The sequence below is a fragment of the Equus quagga genome, chromosome 14 (genome assembly GCF_021613505.1).
Source record: "Equus quagga isolate Etosha38 chromosome 14, UCLA_HA_Equagga_1.0, whole genome shotgun sequence".
NCBI lineage: Eukaryota > Metazoa > Chordata > Mammalia > Perissodactyla > Equidae > Equus > Equus quagga.
Genome location: NC_060280.1, coordinates 32,713,198 through 32,738,540, shown reverse-complemented (window position 1 = coordinate 32,738,540; position 25,343 = coordinate 32,713,198). Strand labels below are relative to the sequence as shown.

The 25,343-nt window shown below is 45.6% G+C and overlaps 1 protein-coding gene across 6 annotated transcripts in view; it reads left to right on the top strand.

The window, feature by feature from the left end:
* The window catches only part of TENM4 (teneurin transmembrane protein 4), a 727,387-nt gene that overhangs the window by 639,503 nt on the left and 62,541 nt on the right, over positions 1-25,343 (top strand). For all 6 annotated transcript variants that reach the window (XM_046686180.1, XM_046686184.1, XM_046686179.1 and 3 more), the window contains 3 exons: positions 15,222-15,341; positions 20,567-20,828; positions 23,470-23,737. In XM_046686180.1, the coding sequence (XP_046542136.1) occupies positions 15,222-15,341; positions 20,567-20,828; positions 23,470-23,737 (650 nt within the window). The remainder of the gene's footprint in view (positions 1-15,221; positions 15,342-20,566; positions 20,829-23,469; positions 23,738-25,343) is intronic.

The following is a 25,343-nucleotide window of genomic DNA, read 5'->3' as shown; positions in this document are numbered from 1 at the left end:
TGAAAAAACAAAAAGTACCTAAATTCTCAGCTAGTCCCAGCCACACAAAAAATGATCATATGACGGTGGTGATGCTGATGAAGATGATGGTGGTGGTGGTGATGGTGTGAAAAAGAGCTTCCAACTCCATTCCTTAATTGGAAGCGAAACTTGAGAGTAACCTGCCCTCCTTGAAAGTCCGGCAGTCACCCAGAGAGAACCAGGTTGTGATTGTTGAGTCCTTATTTGAGGAAGGGAAAAGGCAGCATTCTGCCAGCTGGCTGTCGGCCCAGATCCTTGGCAGGGAGCAATCCAGTGGCATTCTCCAGAGAGTGGGATTTTTGATGGGCAGGCAGACCTGACTTGTTATTGTTATACAGAGGCACCAAGGCCTGTGCCTGACAGAAAACCCTGTATCCTCCTGCACCCCATATGATGGGCCACAATCCGTATAGTCTGAATGGGAGCCCATTTAACAGGCTCCAAGAAGCAGGCTGTCACCCAGAGACCCAAGAGCATTTCTGAGCCCAGCAAGGAAAGACAGCCCCAGAAGTGTAGATTCCTGGCTGGCTGTCTGACTGCGGGGGGCTCAAGTACAAGGCATGCTGGGACCATGGGCAGGAGAGGAATTCATGGCCAGGTTGGAACTGACAGGAGCACCCCTCTGTGGGGGAAGCAAGCAAGCCAGTCCTCAGTGCCCAGGGCTCTCGCCAGAACTCCTTTCCTCAGAGGCCTGACCCCATGGCTGGGATAAGGAAGCAGGAGGCTCTCCAGATCCACAAATGACACCAGGAGTTACATGGGGGGCTCCTTAGGCCTCTGTGCAGCACCCCAGCTGGTGCCAAAAGTCCTGGAGCAGGTGTGGCCCTCAGAGAAGGCTGGGCAGGAGCTCCCCAGGATGTGAGGGACCCAGGCAAGCAGAGTGGGCTCTCAGCTGGGCTGGACTCCTTGGAGGAAAGCAGAGAGCCTGACTCAGAACTGAAGCAGAAGTACCGCCAGATGGAAGAGTAAGGAAGGGCTCCCTCAGGGACCCTGTCTGGTTCATCTGGGTCCCCAGAGCCCAGCACAACACCTGGCCCAGAGCAGGTGTTTGATCCAGGTTTACTGAATACAGTAGCTCTATCTGACATTCTGCCACTGCTGTCCTGAGCTCCACGTAAAGTGATAGAGATGTGAATGAATTCAGCTCATCTAAAGTGGGTCTAAAGTAGGAGGGGACATAGCAGGCACGGGAACTACCATCACCAAATTAGGTGGCTTGAATACGATCTTTCTTTCCTGGCCTGGATGCCTGGACCCCACCTGCCTAGAGGAACACCTGTCCCTCACCTGGAGTCATGGGGAGAATACACTGCAGAGTCACAAGCCCTCTCTTGTGACTTGAGTGGGAGGGTAGGAGCCACTCAGGTCTTTGGTGGAAGAAGCATCTCCAGCTGACTTGCCCATACAAGGAGGACAGGTGACAGGACCCAGACTGTGGAGCTTGGGACCAGACAGCTGGGAAAGGGAGGGCAGCTTGAGACATTTCCTCCCCAAAGAACACTCATGGCAGCTGTTTCCCTGGTACACAAATTTGGCTGTATCTCTTCTCTTGGGAGGAACTGACAGGACTGAGAGGGCTGGACGTAGGGCAGACAGATGACTTAAGCGAATAATTGTGGATTGCCAATGCTGGACATGTTAGCAGATTACAGGAAGAGGTTCTGACAAAAGAACTACCCCCAAGTTATTTGAATATCAGTTCAGAATATGTTGGAGAACACTGAATGGTGAGAGAAACAGTGTGAGGTTGTCAAGTCTTTCTGGGCTCCTCTAAGCGTAATAGGCTATCAGCTCACTCAGGCAAGTAGTTGGGTGTGGACAGGTTGCTACCAAGTCAACTGACACGACACACTGAGCCCAAAGAGAAAAGACTCAAAGAGTCAGGGGACTTTAGAAAAAAGAGGGATGAGTGACCAGAGCAATCATCCTGAAGGAGGCAGAGGACCATATCCTATAGAGAGGGTCAGATCCTGTGGAGAGGAGAGACTGGGCAGGCTCAGAGAGGGACAGGGCTGCCCACAGAACACATCTGGTAAATGTTGGTCAGCACCTGCTCTGCACTAGGCCTGCAAGAAGAAGATACACATCTATACCCTATTATATTGGGGGCTCCTTGTGTGTTCCATGCCCTGCTAGTCATTGAACCCCTAGTGCCTAGCAGAGAAGTTGGCACAGACTAAACCACAGTGAATGGTAGAATGAATCAGTGAGTCAGCCGATCAGCCACTGGTAAGTGCCTGGAGAGAAGCAGAGACAAAGTGTTCTGGGACTTCAAAAGCAAAGCCATCACTCCCACTGCCAATCCTTGTCCCTGAGCCCCAAGCATGAGCTAGGGGCTGCGTCTGGTGCATCTTTTCTTCTCCAGCACCTGGGACAGGGCCTAGCTCAGAGTAGGCAACGGTAAATATTTATTTTTGAAAATGAGTGAGCAAAAAACACATGAACTAAGGAATGAAGACTTCTGGCAGGAGATGGCCTTTGGCCTGAGACAAAGACTTCAGTGAGGAGAATTGGCCATTAAAACATTATTTATCCCACTTTAGGTCACAACACCCCATTAGGGTATCATGAAATCAATTTAGTGGGTTGAAACTTTTTTTTAAAGAAGTAAATTTAAATGGAATGGGGTACAATGGAATGGAAAATATCAGTGCCACACTGTAAAAAGGATATGTATTTCATGAAACGTGTGTGTATGTGTGTGTGTGTGCGTGTGTGTGTGTGTACACTACTGAATAAGCTGTATTGCTTACTATAAGTTTCAGTTGAAGAGGATTTTAAAATGCATTCCAGGCTGAGGAACCAGCATGACTTTCCAGGATAATCAGAGAATAGAGAGAATTTTAATATGGCTGGAACATAATTATGGTGATATTATTCTCCAAATCAAAAGTCAAGAGACATGCTCTAACTTTTGAAGTCAGGATGGTCTTAGGGAATCTGGGGTATATGATCCTGGTGTGCAGAGCGGGTATGTGGGAGAAGGAAGAACCTAGGGCACTATGAGGCCGGAAAGGTGGTTTTGGGCAGGAACTGAGAAAGATCTGTCCGTCACCTGTTCACTCACCAGGTTGGAGCATTTCATCTCAGTTAGAACTTACAGCTCGCTAGAAACAGAAGTAAAATAACCCTGATGCCACCTAAGTCTTCAGAATTTCTTTCAGACCCTTTATAAAGGCATGCAGTTTCTACAAATTTTGAAAGCAAGAGTTTATAAGAGGAAAAAACTAATGGAAAGGAGGGAGAAAAGATCATGTATGTAATATAACTCATCAGCCCAGTGCAGATCTACAGCCATATACAAATGTTGGTGGCACAGCAGTTACAAGAAAAGCATTTGCTTGCCACTCCGGCCCCCTCACCCCACCCCAGGCCTTAGACAGCCCTCAGATAGCCCTCAGAGAGGCTGAGCGGGAGAGATCATCTAATGGAGTGCAGATAAACACCAGCTTCCTGACAGCTGGCCTCTGAGCGAATTTATTATTGAATTATACTCCTGAGTTTTCAGAACAAGCTGAGCTGACAGGCTACCCCATCGGTTTAAAAAAAGGGGGGCAGGGAAAAAGACAATGATAAATTATCCTGATGGAAGATGGAAGAAGGTAAAGATCCTGCTTCCTCCAAAATGTCAGCCATTATATATTATTCATGTTGGTTTTTTAAAAAAATCCCTCCCCACATTGAAGTGAATGTTTATGATGATAAAGCAACTAGGTGAATTTAATTCAGGATGCAGGCAGCAGCTTCTCACATCATCCTGATGAGCAGCTAACAACTCCTCCTCTGCCACTTGATCATTCCTTTATTGATTTCAAAACCAAATTATGATCTCTGTTTGCTTTGTAGCCTAAGCTGCTTCCTAGCCGTCCATCACAGGAAGCATTAGCAGAGGATGCTGTGCTGAAGCGGGAACCACTTGGGGTTTAGAGGGAGAGGGCCTGCGTTCAAGTCCTTGGGCAAGTGACCTTGGGCGAGCAAGGCTCAATCTCCTCATCTGTAATGTGGGGTTACTAATTCCCACCCTGCAGGTTGTTTGGAAGATTAAATGATAAAAAATACTCAGAAGCTCAATGGCTGGTGCATAACACACATTCAGTAATAATACCTAACTTTTACCAAGGATGTTCTCTGTGTAGGGAAATTGTTTGAAATGCTTTGTAAGTTTCATAAGTAGTAACACCTTTACATCTCCCCCCAAACCACATGACATGGGGACTTCATCACCTTTCTTTTATAGATATAAAACTGAGGCACAGAGAAGTTGAGTAACCTGGCCAAGGACATAGAGTTTGTAAGTGGCAGAGCCAGCATTTGAAACCAAGCCGATTGACCCTAGAGCCCACAAGCTGAGCCTCTGTTCTTCTCTGCAAGGTCCTTTATATTCCCATCTCAGCATCTTTAGTTTGGAAATCTACACAGCATGGTACTGATACAAATCTGTGACCCTGGCTGGCCCTGACTTTCTCTCTAAGGCTGCACAATGTAATGCAAAGCTAACGTGCCTGCAGAGGCAGGGAGCTTAGGCTTGAATCCCAGCTCCACCCCTTCACGAGCTGTATGATTTGGGACAAATCTTTTAATCACGCTGTGCCTCACTTTCCTCATCTGTCTTATGAGGATAGTAATCCATACCTCATGGAGATGTCTGCGGATTAAATGAGATGTAAAACACTTATGTATCAGAGCAGTAAGCATTCAGTAAGTGATAGTGGCTATTGTCACAAATAGCAAGTTAGTGTTAACATTAGCAATGGCATTAGTATTCATATAGGTTTTAGTGTCACCATGAGAACTGGGAGGAAAATTAGAATCTTATCCTGAAGTATTAGTGTAGTTATGTCATTGATGCAAATGTCCTAGCACCATGGCAGGCAGAAGTGAATGGACCTTTGAGATCATCAGCCCTTTGTGGTAGAAGAGGGATCTTTGAGGCCAGAGAAGGCTCTGGGCACAGCAAGGTAGCAGCAGAGCCTGAGTCCTGGAGAACTTGGAGTCCGAGAGTGAGGGCTTTCTCAAGCAGGAATGCCAGTGTTCGTAAGTCAGGTATTTTCTGCATTTCCATCCAACTCTGAAACATTTCAAGCACTAAGAAGTTAAACTATTGGAGAGCCATGCATCACATTACTGATACTGTTCTCAATGGAGAAAACAGGGTCGGGACTTAGCAAACACCTCTGCAGTGAGGAACCGCCCCCCGATCAATCCTGGAGGCAGCCAGAGTTGGCTCTAGGTGAACCCACCGTGAGGGGCTGTGAGGGGGAGATGCTGCCTCTGGGCAGTATTATGGTAGAGGATAGAGATCTGCCCACCGGCCTCCCCTGCCTCTACCTCCTCCTCCCACCTCTGCAGGGCCCTGTGACTCTACCTGGTGGGTCTAACCTGCAGGCCTCTAGGACCAACCCCAATCTGAGGAGAAGGGCTTAGAGCAACCCCAGCTGCTCAGCCTCAAGTCTTCCCTACTGTTCCTCTCTAGCCCTTCATTTCCCAGCTCTGCCAAATGGGTTTCTGTCTTGTTCCGGAATCCCAGCCTTAACTTCTATGCTTAAACTCCTGTTGTAAACATTCTGGTACCCTTGCTACCCAAGGACTCAAGCCTTGCCTTCTCTTGCCTGGCTCCCATCCCTGCCACATCTGGGTCTAGAGCTCCATCCCTGCTCTGCTTAGGAATCCGGACATTACTACCTAGTGACACATGAAACATCCACATCCAGCTGCCCTTGGGAGATCCCTCATCAGGCCTGTTCTCCTGTCAGGTCCTCCTCCCCTGTCCCTTGAATGACTGTTTCCTTTAAATGCCACCTGTCCATGGCTGTATACCTCAGATCTAGCCTACCAAGCTGGACTTTCTGTACGCCCCTCTCTGCATCTCTGCCCAGCATTAGCCCCTACCCAGGAAGTGGGTCTAATTGTGGTCCATCCTGGTCTCCCCTTTCCCATGAAGCAGAAGAAGTCTTTCCTTTCCAGGTAAAGCAGGACCTGTCCTGTGCTCTGACAGGAAGACAGGACACACAGTCATGGAATGAACTTGTCCAGTGAGACTGTGTTTGGAGTCACATTTTAGCAGAGCTGCCTGGAGTTTTCTAACAGCACAAACCATCTCCTGAAAAGTCTTCTTAGAGGCAAGCTTGTGGCTACTCAGCACAGAGAACAGCCTATCTAGACATGTACCACCCATTCCATGTCCCCAAGCGCACTGAGAGTGTTTCCAAGCCACGTCCCCCAGACCTGGCCAATCCGATCATGTAGAGTCAGGAGCCTTGTTCCTCCAAAATGATCTCTCCCAGCCAGCCTCTCTCAGTCCTGCTTCTCCTTTGCCACAACCAGTGGACTCACTTCTCTAAACATATTGTGTTATGAACAGTCCAGGGCTCTGTTCTTGTGTACACCTTTGTCAGCCAGCAGAAAATATACCAGAGGATTCCAGAGGATGCCCAAAGCATCAGCATTCAGCAGCCAGGTTGCACACAGCCTTGGGTAATCGGAGCTGCAGCCTGGGAGCTTATGCTTTCTGAGTGCCTGAAGGAGCTCAACAGTCACATAAAGCTAGGAGGCCACAGAACAGTGGCTTCTGGGCTCTGCAGGAGGCACAGCCTGAGGGCCCAAAAGATACTAATAGTTCTGGGCCATGTTGTCATTGGATGCCCCCAGGTGGTATCAGGGCACCATAGCAGAACTGTTGGTGCCCTGGCCTGGATGGGTGATGGAGGGGAAGCACTACTCATCTCCAAAGGTCATGTCCATCACCTGTAAATGAGGCGCTTGGACTCAGTCACCCCAGGACCCTTCTAGCTTAATTAGACTTCTATTAATGTGAAGTCTGTGGATTTCTTCTTCCCTCTCCTAGACATACACAAAACAGTCTGAAAGAAAAAGCTTGTTCTGTCATGACCTGGAGTAATTCCTGGTGATGTTTATTCCGCTTACCCAGCAAGTGATCCGGAAGCCTCTGGTGGAGTCGAAACTGAGGCCAATTCCAAACAGAAGAACAGAAGTTGGGGTACTTGGGCGGGGCCTGGTGCTTCGTTCTAGCTGTGGGAAAGTTTGTATGTCATACATACTGGAATGACTCGGTAGGCAGCTCCCCTTTTTATCCCATAGCAGCTGTATTTTCTGATACAAGGATTTTTAAAAAGTCAACTTATATTCATTCCAGAATGTGAGTTCCTCAGACATACAGATTTGATCCATTTATTCTTGGTTATTTAACTGCTTAGAATACAATGGAAAATATAACAGAAACTACAGGCACTGCCCTCCTGGAGTTTCCATAAATAAGTAAGAAACTAGATGAATAAATATCTTCCCTACCACCCAGCACTGTGTGTAGCACATAGTATGTGCTCAATTGAAGTTCCAATAACTGAACCCTATTCTCATTTACCAGGCCTTTGTCTGTGTTTCTCTTCCCTCAACCCCTGTGTATCTATTTTTTGCTTTGGGCTATGTGAAATGACAGTGTTCGTATTTTTCTGTCATCATCTTCTGTCATTCACTCATGTGATGTCCACTTATTTCTTTACTCAACCTTCATTGATGCACACTACAGACCTACTCCTGTGCTAAGCACTGGAGTTATAGAGATGAAAAGGATGTGGTTGTTACCCTCAAAGAACTCGCAATCTAGAAAAGAAGATGAAGTATTTGAACTAATGAGTACGCTTTAGTGGGGTAAGTACATTGTGCTTTGTTCGCCCAAGGAGGGAGTGACTTCTTTGTCCTGGGGAAATCAGGAAGAGCTTCCCTGACAGGCAGGCCTTAAAGGAGAGATTAGGAGGAATGGGGAGGAAGGACATTCAAGGTAGATGAACTAGCATAGACAAAGGCAGGGAGGCATAAAATGCGTGCCAAGGCCAGGAAATGAGAAGTAATTTAACATGGCAGCAGCAGAGGATGTGAGAATGGAAAAATGGGACATGAGCCTGAAGAGGCAGGCCCGGGCCAGATTCTGAAGGAACTTATGTGCCAAGCTGAAGAGTTTGGACTTTGTCTGGAGACAGTGAGGCAGTACAGAAAATGACCTGTATGGCCAGAGTTACTGATAATGAGATCAAAGAACAGTGATAAAGTTTGCAGAGTTGAGGATCTTAAATGTGCAGAGTGCCTGAAGAGAAGATCTGGTCCAGGCCCCTCCCCTGCAGTAAGTCAGGAACATGAAAAGTTAAGGGATTTGATCAAATTCTGTTGGTTTGGGCCAAATGTCATTGAAAGACATGAAATCTTTGAAATAAGTTATAAAGAATAAAGCACAACTAGAAGTTGGCTTTTGAACATCATAATATGTAGCATATTAGAGTTTATTTCATAAAAAGAAATCACAGATGGACACCATTGTAACTCCAGTGCAGTGCAGTGGTCCCAAGGAAGGTGCCCTGCGTGGTCCATGAGGTACAGGAAGAAAATATCGGAATGTTTATCTATGTTTACTTTTTACCTTAAAAAATAAGAGAGTATGAATGTTTCACTCGTATGGAACACTAGGTTTTCACTGATTTGCTCCTTGGTCCTGATGTTAGTTGTCTGTGTGTCTGGACCAGCACACAAGATATTCTAAGGGAGTTGGGGATCCACTCCTTAGAGAAGTAGACAGTGGATCTCTCCTGGTTTATTCTAGTGTATTACAGCATGACTGCAGTGTGTGTTTGTGTGTGTGTAAAATCTAATTTTAACCAAATTCACATATAAGATGGTCCAGTGGCATAGAAAGATTCTTGCAAAGTAACTACAGATCAAAGACAATACAGTATTAGACAAGCAAACCAGAAAATAGCAAAGCTCATAGTCCTAGTACAAAGCCTTTTTAACTCTGGTATGAAGTTAAAAACAATAATGATCATTCTCATCACATCTAACAGAAAGGTAACCAAGAGATTCAAAATTTTCAAGAATCTCACAAAAAGTTAACTAAAAGATTTGAAATTACCAAGGAGACTGTTTGAAATATGCGTTTTTATCCATTAAACTGTACATCAAGTGTATATTATGCTTTCTAATATTAGCTAATGATGGTAGTACATGTGTACTATTTATTAATAAATATAAAGACATCCAAGAAGCCTGCTCAAAAATGTTTACAGAAAGGGTGTGTAATCAAGAAGAGTTTTCAGAGCCCTGCTCTGGGGAGGTTAACCCTGATTTTTAAGGCACCAAAACCAGACTGAGATTCTCAGTTATCTAGGTGTATGTCTGTGTCAGATGGTCAGTAGCTTGAGAGTTGAACTCCCGGGTTCCCACGGATGATAAATGACAAGTCCTTAATTTGAATCCTGGCTCCCTAGCAACTCTTGCGAGAATGGGCAAGTCCACTCCGTGTCTAGACTTGATTTCCTCACCACTACAGTGAGAAGTTTGAAAGAGATGACCAGGAAGCTCTCTTCTAACATGTCAGGACTAATGGGTCCCCAAGAATATGTATGTAGGCAGAAGACATCAAGCTAGAAAAGCTGGTTAAGGAAACAGGCAGAGCACGGAGATGGAAATCTAGAAAGAGGGAGCAGCAGAGCAGCCTGTGTGGCCAGGCTAGAAAGAAGGTCTTGGAGGCTACAGAGTGGACGGGGTCAGGCTTTGACTGGGAACCCCCGCCATGGGGTAGTTTGACAGGCTGCTGTGAAGTGGGGCTTCTCATTTGGGCCCAAGTAAGGTTCTTATAAGTCATTGGATAAAGTGTAGTAGATGCTGGAAAGATCCCCAGTCAATCAGCATGAGTTAGCAGAAAACAGTTTAAGGGTTGGAACAAGTCGGGCATATAAATCTGTTTAAAGTATGTAATGCAAAGGAGTGATTTGCATAACCAGTAGTGGCACCGAGTAGCAAATGCTTTAAAGCAGAGAAAGGCTAAAGTTACTTTTTTCCACCAAGATCCCAAATGATGATTCCAGTCTCCTGAATTCCAGCTTCATTAGTTGTTTTCATTTAGTAACAAAAAAATTAAAGCTTCTGTTCTTCTCCCTTCACCTTCCTTTATCTGCTTGTATAATATACATTGAGTAACAAATCTGATTTAATTTCTGATGTTCATTTTTTACAGTTTTCAAAAAAGAGGTACAGATGAGGAGGTTATGAAATCAAAGTGGCAGGGCACGAGCTGAGGCAGTGGGGGCGGGGCGGGGGGCCTCCAAGGGAAGGAGCCAAGCCGTGGGATGCAGTTTGGGCTGACCAACTACAAAAGCCCAGCCCTTCCTGCCCTCAGTTCCCTAGCCATGTCTCTGGCAAGGTCAAGTAGCTCCAAGTTCTCTGGCATCACCCCCACCTTCAGTTACAGAAACACATCAGTTCTTTAGTCCTTCAATAAATAATTTATCAAAAGCTTACTCTGTGCCATGCATTCCAATTCCAGGGCAAAAACCTGTTCTGGTGGAGGCTTTTTTTGGCTCACTCAGAAATGAGCATCACCCACACTCCATGCTAGGAGTATAGCCGTGAGGGAGATGTGGTCCTGTCTTCAAGGAGCTCATGGTCCGCTGGGGGAAAGATTGCCCTGATGGTGTGACAGCACTCAGAGCTCCTGCAGCGGCAGCCCAGAGGGGTGGGAGTGCTGGGGTACCGCTTAGTGAATGCTCCAGGTGGGTCCCAAGAGTGAGTGTGCAGTTTTCAGGTGAACATATAGGTGGAAGCTTCCATATAGAAGGAAGAATTCAGCGATAAGTATAAGCATCGTATGAGCTCCATTAAGATTCTGGAGCCACGTATAGAAGGGCTACTTGAGCTGGATTGGGTAGCACCAAATTAAAACCATTATACGTTCTTAAACATGCGTTGGATGCCGTATCACATCAAGGTGGGAAAACTTCAGGCTGCATGGATGGATGAGAGAGTGCAGGTCCAGAGAGGTTGGATGACTCTCCAGGGTCATGCAGTTAGTTATCAAAGTCAGAACTAGGAGCTGACTCCCTGCCCAGGGCTCTTTCCACCACACCCCTCCCACTTCTCCCTGACAACAGGTGAGGTTAGTTTCTAATGTGCTTGATCCTGTTTCCCCGTGGTTTTCACTCTCCCCAGCAGTTTCCTCTCTTGATCCCAGACCTGGCCACTGTCCTCAGGAAACGGTCATGCAGATCTTCCCCTCAATGGCGTCAGCAAGGGCACCTCAGTCAGGCCCTGAGTGTCTGATTGGACTAATGCCAGCATGTTTGACGCCCGCCTTGGCCTGGCTCGAGCACTGCTTCCTGGCAGAGTTCACCCAGCCTAATTGCTTGTTTTGTATCCCAGCTGCCTGACATATGCCAAACCCATGTGTTGACTCACTGGTGTCAGAGACAACTACACTCGGGCATTTTCAATTGGCTTTGGTGCAACTGGGGACTGTAATTCATGCATTTCTGTGACCTGAGCACCTAACACAGTGCTTAACTTATAGTGGGTGCCCAGTTTTTTAATGAAATTGAAGTGAATTTAGTGACTTACATAACACAGTAGTAAAGGGAAGGACCTGGAAGAAAGAAGTTCTAGCTTTGAGTGTCAGCTCAGCCAAATGAGTTCTTTGCTGTATGACCCTGAGCAAGTCTTTTCTCTCTGAGTTTTGGTTACTTGATTATTTTTCACCTAACAAACACTCCAGGAGCAAGATCCCATGCTTACCCTAGTCACTGGGGATGTGGTCCCAGCCCTCCTCTGCCTGCCACGTAAGCATGTAAGATAGCTATATGAATGGAATGATATAGCTGTATGACAGTCACAGTCACAGAGAGGTATAGGAAGGTTTAGAGGAGCCGAGAGGAGGGGTGACTAATTGTGTCAGGAAGAGCTGGTAACAGCCTCACTGAGATGATGACAGCTTAGATGGGACTCTGAGGATGAGTAGAAAATAACAGCCCAAAACTCCATTATGCCAAGATAGTGACCAAGGGAAAGCAAAACACATCAAATATAGGCCTGGTGGTAAGAGGATCCTACGAGCCGTCTGGGAAGCCAAGATTGGTGACAGTGATTTGCACCTTGTTTTAGTGATTTCTCACCAAGGCAATCTTCCCTTACAGAATTCCTTAATCGAAGCAGCAGCTATTTCTTAGCCACATTGACCTTTAGTTTGGGGTCAGTGTTCCAGTGGTCTACAGAAGCCGGCTCATACCAGCTCACAAGAACTGATTATTAAATGTTCAGGAATTCTGCAAGCTAGTTTTTAAACACAACTATTATTAAAAATTAAATTATATAAAATTTAAATGAAATAAATTATATTAAATACAGAGGTAACAAATAATCAAGACTCATTACTTCCTAATTATTTTACTGTATTTTACTATTATCTTTTCTCGAGTTTATTTAGGACTATTATGTCTCTGTGGTGGAACTGCTGTATAATGGTGTCTTAACTGTGCATCTCTTCCCAATTCTGGGTTCAGTGACATCTCGTTGGTAGCGTGAAATTGGCTGTGGTGGAAGTATTTACACCACAGAGATAGGCAAATGCTACAGATTAAAGCTATTTTTCTTTTGAAAGCCAATTGTGAAATGTTTATCGGGTACACCACTGGTGGTATCCATTAAATAAACGGATGAAGAAAGAAAGTATTTGAAACCCAGCCAAGCACCCACATCTTTTCAAAGCTTCCTAGACCAAAACACATGGCAGGAGACATGTTTCAGAGGCCTCCACACAGCAGACTTTTCCATCTCTTTTTTTCCAAGGAAGTCTTTATGTTAAACTGGGTTTTCTTGACAACTGAAACTCATGGTCAAACAGAAGGAGGATGGAAGTGTTTTTCTCCAGGACTTAATTCCTGAGCCAAATTCCTGTTTTAGCAAGAGGGCTCTGTGGCCTACAGGGATGCAGAGAGTCAACTTAATCTTCTCCAGAATCCAAAGCAGTCCACAGGATCCTGGGCTAAAATTACATCTGTTCTGGCTTGCCGAAATGGAGGCTACATGATAGCCAAATGGTGCTGATTTAATGTTTCCCAATTATCAGGAAATCCCCAAAGAGAGATAAATTGGAGGAGGCTGGCCCACATGTGTATGAGGGGCAGCAGCCAGGGCAGCCCCCAAAAGGAAACCATCCCCAGAGGGCTGGTTATTGTCCAGGCAGAATCTGAAGGCCCATATGTCAGGAGAAGGCTGGATAGTAGCCAGCACCAGGAGATGAGATCTGTTAGTAATTCTCTGGAAGGACAAAGTTCCAGCAATAAGAAATTCAATTTTCCTCCATTAAAGAAAGCATCTCTCAGTACCAGCAGAATACAATTGATGGAACAAATCTTTCCCATTAGCGGAGAGAGAATTTCACATAAATATATTGGGAGACCTTCGGAGCAGGACTGAGAGTCTTTGCTGAGCCTCACTCGCTTAACTTGTTTGCCATGTAATTGCATTTAGGCCAAGGGCCTCGGAAGGAAACCACTGACTGAATTAGCATTAACCAGATTGTGTGTAGTGAGGTGAGGTGAGGTGAGGTGGGGTGGGTGGGGGTGGGGAGCTTGATGCATTGTGGGTAGTTGTTCTTGCCTTCAGAAAGAACAAGCTGACACTAGTGAGACCAGCTGCATACAAGCCTGGTGTTAATTGCTTTTCTCATCAAACAGAGAAAAGTTTATCACTCTAGGAAGGTAGAAATGTAGGTACCTAATAAAGCGGAGGCTGAGTTTAAGATCTTTTTTTATGAATGCCCACAGGCCTCATCAGTAGCTCTTCCCTAGGCCAGAAAAAAAGCCTTCTGAACCAAAGTGAACAGAGAAGGTTGTCTGGACAGCGGCATCTGCCTTTGCCTCAGATTTGTCTCGTCAACATGGGAAGTCTTCCCAGTGCCTTGATCCTTAGGACTTTGACACCAGTGAGCACCTTCGTTGCCACCCATTGCTAGTGGTAAACAGACTGGTATAGAGTTGGACGCTGAGTTATGAGGCCTGGATACAAGGCCTAGCTCTGCCACCACCTCCCTGTGTGGCTTCGGGCAGATAACATCACCTCTGTGGACCCAGGTTTCCTCTTCTTCCACTAACTCATTCGTTTCCAACTGGCTTTTCTCTGGCTTCTCCAGAGACCAAGGCTCCACAGAGTTGTCTTCAGAATCATCCCATGGGGAGAAGGGGCCTCCACCTCTACTGCATTTAGAGCAGATCTTGTTTTTATTTGTTTTCTACTTTGGGGTCTTTATAAAATGTCATGTGCTGAAAAGATTCTGTTTCTGGAATCTTTGAAAAACTATCATTCTAGATGATCTCTAATTGTCCCAATTATTTACTCAATCCATCATTTTTTTTTTTAAACAATGACCTCATACTTGCTAGGCATTTCCAGGCACTTCAGAGAGAAAGAGGGAAATAGACCTTGACCTTGCCCTCAAAAAGCCCAGGATCTTGTGGGGAGGAGACACAAGTACAGCATGGTAGGGTATCAGAGTGTTTGTGTCAGATCTTGGAAGAGAGTGACCACTTCTAATTAGGGCCATCAAGAAAGGCTTCAGGGAAGAGGTGTCATTTGAAGCTTGGTCTTAAAGGATGAGAATGTTGAGAGAGGGATACAGGAATGACATGTGAGGCAGATGGGAGAACATTGCACAGAGACAGAGACTTTAAACAACATTTGCCTGGCAAGTTTGGGAAAAGCAGATGGTTTGTGGTCTGGAATATAGAGGGAAAGGGGAGGGGGATGTTGGGAGAGGTAACAGGTTCCAGAATCCACTCCAAGGGGATGCTAGCATCTGCCCTTCTCCTGCTTCCAATGCCAGAGGAGAGGAAGTACCCCCTCTCCTGTCCACTTTCTTGTGTGTCTTCTTCCAATGAGACTACTAGTGACAATAATAACCACTGCCATTTATGGAGCTTACTCTGTACCAGGATGAAAAGAACAGAGGCTCAAAAATCTGTCACATTCCCGTGCAAGTTTAGAGAGCTAAAAAGTGGCAGAGCTGGGATTCGAAGCCAAGTCAAGTGACTCCAAATTCACACACATAGGTACACTGTAGACCCCTCTTGGATCAGCTTTATCTCCTCCAGCACAATAGAGTATCCTCAGAAAATAAGCTCTGAGTGAGATACCTGAAAACACCTCCCAATAATAATTCTTTAGAGGACACTTCGATGCCTTAAATTGAGGTGATATGAAAAGAAAAAGATTATTGTTCATCTTGAGTGAATACCATGAGCCCCTGGGTGTTAAGATATGGCTGAGTGGCCAGCTTTCTGTCTTCTCACCTCCAGGAGTTCCCTGCCAGCCAAGGTTCTGAGCATGAGAAGTAAATCATGTTATTCTCTCTTCTGTACCTGCAGGCACGCATGTGTCATTCGTGGTCAAGTGATGACATCAGATGGGACCCCGCTGGTTGGTGTGAACGTCAGTTTCGTCAATAACCCTCTCTTTGGATACACGATCAGCAGGCAAGATGGCAGGTAGGAGACCTTTTGTGGACCAAGGTTAGTGAAGACCCTGCTCTCGTGGTCTTGCCACATAACTGCTGCTGGAATGACAACGTGGAAAGAGGAAGGGACTTAGATTCAGAGGACCTGAATTCAGGTGCCCAGCTTCACAACTCACTAGCTGTGTGGCCTTGTATCTGACTCTGGCCTAAGTCCCTTTGGCTGTAAATTAACCAGATTCTTCTCATTTGGTTCTTAGACTAAGCATAGGGTACTTTATACATACTCTCCTGCTCCATGGTTTATGATATAAAACACTGTCACGTGGACCACTTTCTACAGACCAGACAGCTCCAGAAGCCTTAGCATTCTTGCTGTGTGGTTTCTGTTTATAACTACCTAGGTCTATGAAAGCCATTGGGTGATGACAGAACTCTGACCTTTGGACCCCTGTGAGAACCATCACTAGAATGAAATAAAGTTTCTTTAATCACTCTAGCTCTCCCATTTGCTAGCTATGTGTTCTTGAACACATTTCCTCACCTCTCTAGGCCTCAACTTCATCTATTAAACGGTCCTAATACTATCTCACAAATTGGTTGTAAGGATTAGATTCGATGATGGATGGGAAACACCTTGCACACACTAGGTATTTAATAAATCTTAGTTCCCTGCCCCACTCTGGTTCCTTGCTTATTTTCAGGGTCTGGTACATAGTAAGTATACGATAAATATTAGCTATTTATTAAAATTACAAATTATTAAACGACAAGAAGGTGATGATTACAGTACAGGCAATGAGAATATTTGGAGAAAAGGGTAGGGGAAAGAGGAAAGTGGAATATTTAGGCTGTCAGTGGTGACACGTCCTCTATTTTTAATAAAATCAGGTGATGGCAGTCCATCTGGCTAAGTGTAGGCCCATAAGGTTGATTTTCACTCTGTGTTGGAAATTATGCTCCAGCCTGATTGATTTTAGCACCTCTTTAATCCAATATCAGACGTGAACATGTCCCGGCCGAGGTGATAATGAAGCAGAGGCTCATCTGTTTGTAGACATGTGTGCCTCTTAGATGGGGTTGGCAAGCTTGGTATGGAGTGCCCTCTCCCCCTCCTCTCACTGTATGAATGGGATGAGGCCCAGCTGGAAGAGGCTGGCGGCCAGTCCCCAGGGGTAATCTGTCCAGGCCACTGCTCCCTGTCCCACACTTGTTCTGTCCCAGGAAGCACTTCAGTGCAGACTTCCACTATAGCATGGAGGAATCTCCTTCCCCATGCTCTGTCTTTCCTACCTTCCAGCTCGGGGCTACCTGCTTTATGGAAGTGGCACATGTGAGCATCCTAGGCAACAGGTATTCTGACTACATTATTACCTGCTGTGAAACAAGCATCAAAAAGGAGCCATGGGGACTGCTCTTTTTTTGCCATGAAACTTGACCGTCATTCACGTGAGGTGGCAAATCATCAGTCCTTTGCCCTGCTGTTCTTGGTTAGCCTGGGTCCATAAAACACACCAGAGTCGCTGAAGTGACTTAAGTTAAGGGTTAAGTTTGGTGACCCTTGGGAAAAGCCCACTCCAGCATCTCTCAGCCTTGATTCCTCCAGCTTGTGCTGCCCCTGTGATGTCTACTGCCCCTTGAGAGCATGGGGGTCCTAGGAGGTGAATATCAGCCATATTTCCTGCATCAGCCGACTAAATTACTTCTTAGTAGCCAGAGTTGCTGCAACTTAGAGCTTGCATTTCAGAACAATTCTTACCAATGCACTATAGGGCTTAAATTTGCTTCCCAACTAAGACACTGCATAATGTATGAGAAAGTCATTACTTATTCTCTAAGTGTCTGAAGATCCCTGTTTGTTATATGTAAATGGGTAGCATCTTGCTCGTTTCCCTCCCCATCATGCCCGATTCACTTCTTTCTTACCTCTCATACCCAGGAGAGACTGTGAGGCTAGAGATATCATCTGGAGATAACAGTATATGCAAATGCAGGACCATGTCTATCTCATCTTTATGTTCCTCGCTTTCCAGGCAGGTACCATGATTCTTGCCCTCCTCTAGCTCCCCGCCAAAGCACACACCATGCTGAAATACCAGCCCTCAAGTCTTAACAAGAGCTCATAAACAGCAGACAATGGCAAAGAAGTTAGCCAGAGAGATCATTAAAAAGATGGAAAATAGAAGTCATGAAGAAAAATGTAAAGGAATAGCAGACAAGAGAAGCAGTTCAGGCTCATTGAATTGAAAAATAGATTATACAGAGCCTGATGCTCAGGGAATGGGGCTCTGTGCTTTTCCCATCCATTATCCCATATATCTAATTAATAACTCTGCCAAGTGATTATGATCATCAGCTTCCTTTTACCCGAGGAGATGGAGGCTCAGAAAGGTGACGTAACTCACCTGTGGAGTAAGGAGCAGTGCTTGGACTGGCCCTAAGCTGTTTGGGCTTTGTCTGAGAATCAGGCCTTCCCTTTGGGGTCAGATTCACACCCATTTCCACAAGAAGGTTTCCATCCAGATGAGCAGGCCTGGCTCTTGGCAAGAGCCAATTACACCCAGCTCTTGGCAAGGCCAGCTGCCCCCAGCTTGCACACAGCCTTGAGAATATGTCTTTTCATATTTGTCTTCAATCCCTCTCCACATTCATCCTCTCTTGAAGAGAGCTCGTAAGTCGAGCCAGAATTCTGTTTGACAGTTAAAAATGTTCTGTCAAAGTACAGATGCTTTTCAGTTCTGTGACAGAAGAGTACTCTGGGTATTTCTCCCACACTGTGGATATTCTCCTGGAAAGCCAAAACCTGAACTCTTAGTTTGAAAGAAACACCTTCCCTGGTGTTTTTCTATCAGTGGTTATCAAAGGATGGTGGCACCCAACTTCCTATACCCAGGTGTGGGCCTGGAAGGGGCTGAGTGAGGAGCTGGCAAAGTGGGCAAAAAGCTTCTACAAAGGGCAGAAGAGTCAGGCTTTGGAGCTTGGGGACCCGGATCTAGGGGCACCATCCGCCAAGAGCAAGATCTCACACTAGGACAGGACAGTTCAATACAAAATCCTTGTGGTTTCTAGAGGAGAGAAAAGCAAGCTGGAGCAATGAGCCCAATCCTACAAGGTGTATTTGTCAGGGATAAAGGTGAGGTCCTGCATTGGGGTCTCTAAAACCAACTGCCAGGTCAACGTTGGGTTGACTCACAATAACAGCCAAAGTAGGAAGCAACTTAGTGTATTTGGTGGACAGTCAGTTCAGAAGAAATTGGCAGTGTCACTTATGCCTTCATTCTGTAATTTATAACCATCAAGCACTGGGCTAGGTTCTGGAAAGACTGAGAGGATTCTTTGTCCCTGGGTCAGAGAGTTAAACATGTGATTCCATTACAGTGTGATGTGGGCTCTAAGGAGGAGTGCACATGGTACAGTGGGAACCCAGGGGAGGGAGCTAGAATTCTGACCTGGTAAGGAGTTAGCAGGAGCTCTCCATCCAAAAAAGCAAGATGAGTGGAATAGCTGGATCGTACGATAGTTCTATTTTTAATTTTTTGAGGAACCTCCATACTGTCTTCCATAGTGGCTGCACCAATTTACATTCCCAGCAGTGCACAAAGGTTCCTTTTTCTCCACATCCTTGCCAACACTTGTTATTTCTTATCTTCTTGATAGTAGCCATTCTGACAGATGTGAGGTTATAGCTGATTGTGGTTTTATTTGCATTTCCGTGATTAGTGATGTTGAGCATCTTTTCATTTGTCTGTTGGCCATCTGTATGTCTTCTTTGGAAAAATGTCTATTCAGCTTTTCTGCGCATTTTTAATTGGGTTGTTTTTTGATATGGAGTTGTATGAGTTCTTTATATATTTTGGATATGAACTCCTTATCAGATATATCATTTGCAAATATCTCCTCCCATTCAATAGGTTGCCTTTTCATTTTGTTGGTGGTTTCCTCTGCCATGCAAAGGCTTTTTAGTCTGATGTAGTCCCATTTGTTTATTTTTGCCTTTGTTGCCCTTGCCTGAGGAGACAGATCCAAAGAAATATTGCTAAGACCTATGTCAAGAGCTTATATGTCAACTAGACTTCAATTTTTAAAAAAAGCAAGATGAGGAAGGACAGGCCTTGAAAATACATCCTAAAAGTAATGGCTAAAAGGACTTTGTCCAAAGAGACGCCATAGCCAGGAGGCAGTAGATGGAAAGGATCACTGTTTCCGAGTCCTGAAGGACTGTCAAAGGCAGAAGGAACAGACTAGTATGAAGTCACCCCAGCAGGGAGAACAAGGCCCAGTGGCTAAAGGGCTCTAAGGAGAGGGACCAGTTCCCTCTCTTCTATAAGGAAAGGCTCAATTCCAAAAAAAAAAGTCCTAACAATCAGAATTAACCAAGGATGGGACAATCCTCTTGTAGACACAGCAAGCTCCTCGTCACTAGAAGTGACCAAATGGCCCACTCATGGTGACTCAGTAAAAGAGACTGAAGCATCAGATTGGCGAGGGCAATGAACATGAACAAAGGCTGGGTGACTGGCTCTAAGGGACACTATCCTGGAGACCTCATCTCAGCTGGGAGGTTGGAACTCAGTCTTCTGGTTCCCGTTTCACTTCTAATATCCTATGATTCTGATTGTGCCTGTCTCTAAGTTGCTTGGCTATTTTGTAATTCCAAAGGCCTCTTTTGAGTAATCTATCATAATCAGAGATAAAATGCTATAGAGTCATAGAATCTTAGTGACTTAAGGATAATCTATTTAAACCTTTACATTTTATAGATGAGAATATTGAGGATCAGAGAAGTTCAGTGGCTTAACCCAAGATTACACAGTAGTTCATGGTAGAGGTAGGACTAGGCTTAGGGTTCCTAACACCAGTGCAGGGCTTGTGCAGACTTTTCACTGGGCTTCAACGCTAAGAGGTCCTAAGTACCAGAAGCACGATAGCAGAGACTCATCAGCTGTTCCATGTCCTGGCAAATGGCTCTCCGTGGCAGGGGTTATTAATTTGGTTTTGATAAATTCTCTGTGGTAATCATTTTAAAAATAATAATAATAATAATGCTTCCTGGGATCTGTGTTACTATTTGTGGCTGCACTGAAGTCTTTTAGGTTTTAGAGCCTCCTCAACAAGTACTCAGACCCTTTGGTATAATTTTTTTCTCCTTTCTATATCTCTCTTTCTCCTCCTCTTACTTCTTCCCTTCCTCCTCATCTCATTTCCTTCTTTTTCTGCTCCCCTGTCTCCTCTTCTTCTCAATCCTCCCCTCCCACACAGCTTTGACTTGGTCACAAATGGCGGCATCTCCATCATCCTGCGTTTCGAGCGGGCACCTTTCATCACACAGGAGCACACCCTCTGGCTGCCTTGGGACCGCTTCTTTGTCATGGAAACCATCACCATGCGACATGAGGAGAATGAGATCCCCAGCTGTGACCTGAGCAACTTCGCCCGCCCCAACCCTGTCGTGTCTCCATCCGCACTGACGTCCTTTGCCAGCTCCTGTGCAGAGAAAGGCCCCATCGTTCCAGAAATTCAGGTACCCCATTTTCTTAACTGCATTTCTCCATGATGTTGTTTCCTTTGGGGGGTGGAGGAGGATCTCAGAGACAGGGAAAAACAAGACCTCATCAGCCCACCATGCAGAATCCAGCTGCCAGAATCCACAGTAGCTGTGGTGTCACAATATGATGGCCACCCCTCTTACACACTGGAGACACATGAGCACTGGAAAATGCCTGGCACACTCCAGCATATAATAAATTCCCACTCTCTTTCTGCTCTGCCAGCCAGTTGACTTCCACTTTCCTTTTTCCCAACCCTCTTTCTTCCCCCCACTATTATTTCTGTTAAAAAAATTTTTGATGATAGGTTCTACCAAGAGGAGTGAGACAGAGGGTCTCAAATAGTGAGCATGATAATAAAGATTAAAGGTAAAAATGTATATGAGGTGCTTATGGCACAATGTCTGGCACCTAGTAGGGACGCAATAAATTTTAGCAATTATTGTTAAGATTATTTTACACAGGCTGCCTTCATGCCAATTAAGGATTGCTTTGGCTCAAATCTATACGTGCAAGTCTTTTACTTAATTATCATTAAAAGGAACTAATTTGGAAAGATGCATTTTAATCTGATAGAAATCAAGATAGATTCTTTGCCTAGCATTAAGCTGTGCAGAGTTGAATTTCTTCCACTATCCCAGCCTCATTTCTAGTGGCAGAAATGAAGGCCTGGGGAAGAGGAGAGAGAGCAGTGCAGGGAGATGCGCCCGTGGTCTCCACTGCCTAACGAGAGCTCCGGCTATGCGCATGTGAATGGACTGCCAGTGCTGGTGGAGCGGGGAGTTTATACATTTTTGTGTGTATGTTTCACGCCTGGCTGAGCAAAACACATCTCTGTGTGCCCTGTTGAGTGGCTTCAGACGCCAGCCCACAAGAAGGAAGTACAACCATTTTGAAATTTTCATTGCAGCCACAGGTTGAAACCTCACTCCTTTTCAGAGATTCAGCGCTTGTCTCCTGTCTCCACTACCAGGCTGACCTTTCTCTTGAAGTGGTTGTCAGCGGAGACAGAGCTTGCTGGAGAGAAGTAATTTGCTACTCAACCCTGGTTCAGCTCCAGCCAGACATTTTCCCAGGAGCAGGGACTTTGGAACAAATAAGATTAAAGGTCCCACCCTCTTTACGGTGCTCCCTGGGCTGGGTGTCTACAAGCCCAGCTGGGTCACAAACCTTGCTTATTATCAGATTCGTGAAATACATGAGAACGCACTCTTGGGTTTTCCTAGTCATTGACTAGCCTTTGCAAGTACTGGGAGATGTAAATTTTAAAGAATATGTAAAATAAGGTAAATATTTATGAGAGCATCAGGATGGCACTTAAACTCGGCCTATGGTTCACTGGAGTATGGAGCCTGCTTTGCCTAGAACTTGTAAGCTGAGGTTTAAGAAGATTGCTTTGGTTTAGGCCCAATCCCTGAAGTTTTCTATGTTCAGGAAAATAGAGTGGGGGTGGGAGTTCACACCTATCTATGAAATGGACAGAAAGGAAAAGGCTTTCTTTGTGAAGGCCCAGTTCCTCTGTGAACACAGGAAGAGAATAATCACTGTCCTTTTAATGGATACGTTAGCCTCAATTGATTTAATGTCCCCTTCTTGAAACAGAGCCCAGAGCATCAAGCTGATAAAAGTTCTCTGCTTTTGCCATGTGCCTGATCATCCAGGCATTAATTTAAACTTGCCATCTTGGACCCGAGCCCATTGCACCCAGTAGATAAAGTGCTGCCTTCCCCACCACTCTGTTCATCTAGCACAGCATTGGAGCACAGAAACTCCATGTGGCTGATTCGACCTCTTTCTATGGATGAGCTGGGGATATTAGCCACAGGACCTTGGCAGGGTGTGCTCTCAACCCTGCCTAATTGTTTGGTCAACATCTCGTAATCTCTGTTTACTTTCCTGAAGAGGAAAGCCATTTGAAACAGATCTTACTTTAGGAAAGCTTTGAGAGAGAAGCAATCCTTGCTGAGGCAGTGGTCTGGATTAGTCTGAGGGAAAGGTCTTTCTTCATAGTACCCCCTGCTTCCGGCACCACCACCACCAGCAGCACCATCGTCCCACTTAGTAGCATTTATTGAGTATCATTATGTGCTGGGCACTTTATATATGTGAACTTACTCAATCCTCACACTAATCCAATGAGGAAAGTGAGATTCAGAGGTCCCATGAGTTTTCTAGGATGACACAGCTAGTAAATGAGAGTGACATTATGATTATTTTACACACATTATCTTCCACGTTCCTCTCAATAATGCGATGAGATGAGCATCGTCATTCCTGTTGAATGGAGGAGAAAGCTGAGGCTCAATGAGGCAGGGTTGTGCCACATCAGAGTTGGCCCTGGGAACCGGGCCTTCTGACTCTTCTTTCCCTCCTCCTCTTCCCTTTTCTCCCTCTCTTCCTTTTTTCTCTCCTCCTCCTACTCTATTTCACACTGTGCTTCCCCCTCTTCTTTCTTCTCTTTGTTCTAGTTCCTGCTCCTCCTCTTCTCTTCTCCCCTCCTCCATCTCTACTTCCTCTTCTGCCTCTTGAACACCCAGAGTAGGTGGGTGGGGCTGTGGCCATCTTCCCTCCACGAGCGATTCCATGACCGTCACTTGCTATGATCTGTCTCTCTAGGCTTTGCAGGAGGAAATCTCCATCTCTGGCTGCAAGATGCGGCTGAGCTACCTGAGCAGCCGTACTCCTGGCTACAAATCTGTCCTGAGGATCAGCCTCACCCACCCTACCATCCCCTTCAACCTCATGAAGGTTCACCTCATGGTGGCGGTTGAGGGCCGCCTCTTCAGGAAGTGGTTTGCTGCAGCCCCAGACTTATCCTATTATTTCATCTGGGACAAGACAGACGTGTACAACCAGAAGGTGTTCGGGCTCTCAGAAGCCTTCGGTAAGCCTCCCAGCCACAGGACTCAACGCCATCCTCAAGAGAGACAATAGCACCTGCAGGGGACAGGGCTCTTTTTCCACTTCCCTTGTTTCTTCTTCCTCTCTTCCCCTTCTCAGAAATGCCTAAGGCTTAGTTGCCCTTCAAGACCATTCAGTCACCATCCATGACCTAAAAGAATGTACTCGAAGATCTGAATGTGGAAAACTTGACCATTAAAAAGAGAAGTTATCACTTATACGTGGAATCTAAAAAAAAAACTTAGCTCACTGATACAGAGAACATATACAGGTTGCCAGAGGTGGAGGTTAGGGGGTGAATGAAAAGGGTGAAGGTGGCCAAAAGGTATAAACTTCCACTTACAAAATAAATAAGTCCCGGGGATATAATGTACAGCATGGTAACTATAGTTAATAATACTGTATTGTATATTTGAAAATTGCTAAGAGAGTAAATCTTAAAAGTTCTCATCAGGAAAAAAAAATAAAAGAAGTTAGAAAACCGAAAAGGCCGTTGAAAAGCACTATGGTGGTATGTGATGGGCTAAAAGAGGCTATGCCACAAACATAGAGCCACGTGGACATGGCCCTGGCCCCCACAGCCTTCGGGCCTGAACTTACCCATTAAAAATATGGGAGCTTGGAGCTCCTGGGTTTCTTCAGTTTTATTGAGGTGTGGGAGCTAAGATTCTTCCATCATCAGAAAGGCTTTTTGGCCTCTTTACCTCATTTCCAATCAGAGAGGTTGTCTCTTTGTTGTTATTTCTGTCTTTTCTTAAGATGAAGCAGAAGGTAACTAGAGCCTCTCCTGGAGTCCCAGCCCCACACAGACCTGGACTTCAGGGCCTGGTTGTGCTCATTTCAGCTTCTGGGTGAGAGAAGGTCCCAGGTGGGGTTCAGAGCTGGACTGGCAGCGGTCCTAACCCCTGCAGGGCTAACCCTCAACGTCCTTAGAAGAATAGCCAGGAAGCCCCTTCTCATCTTGAACGCTGCTCCAACTTCATCATTCCCTTTCTAGAGTCAGCAGAGGCAGAATGAGGAAGTGGAGAAGGAGTAATACTGTAGGAAGAAGAAAGGAAGGGGTAAAAAGAGAGGGAGGAAAGGAAGGAAGGAGGGAAGGAGAGTGTCTGTTGAGCCCCTGCTCCGGGCGACGTGCTCCCCTGTGCATTGCTATCTCCGTTCATCCTCACAACCAGCCTGTGAGTGAGAAATTGTCCTCAAATTCTGCATGAGGAAACTGAGTCCCAGAGAGGTGAGGTGACTTCCCAAGGATGCACAAGGAAGGAACAGAGCTGGGCTTATCCCAGGTCTTCCCTGTAGTTTTGTATCCCACCCTACCCCACAGGGCACACTGGGAGCAGAGATGCCATCTCTCTGTTCACGAACCCTTCTGTAGACCAAACTGTATCTGTTGTGTCTTCAGAAACAATGAAGCCTTACAACCTTTTCAGATGAAATGACCACATTTAGTGCCCACCAGTCAGTTAAAAAGGGAAGTGTCTACACAGTGAGACTTCAAGAGCTAAAGTTTATGGGGTGAGATCACGGGTGACCCGTAGGAGGCATAGTGGTCACTTAAGGAACTCAAGGTCACAGGGAAGAGGTCACAG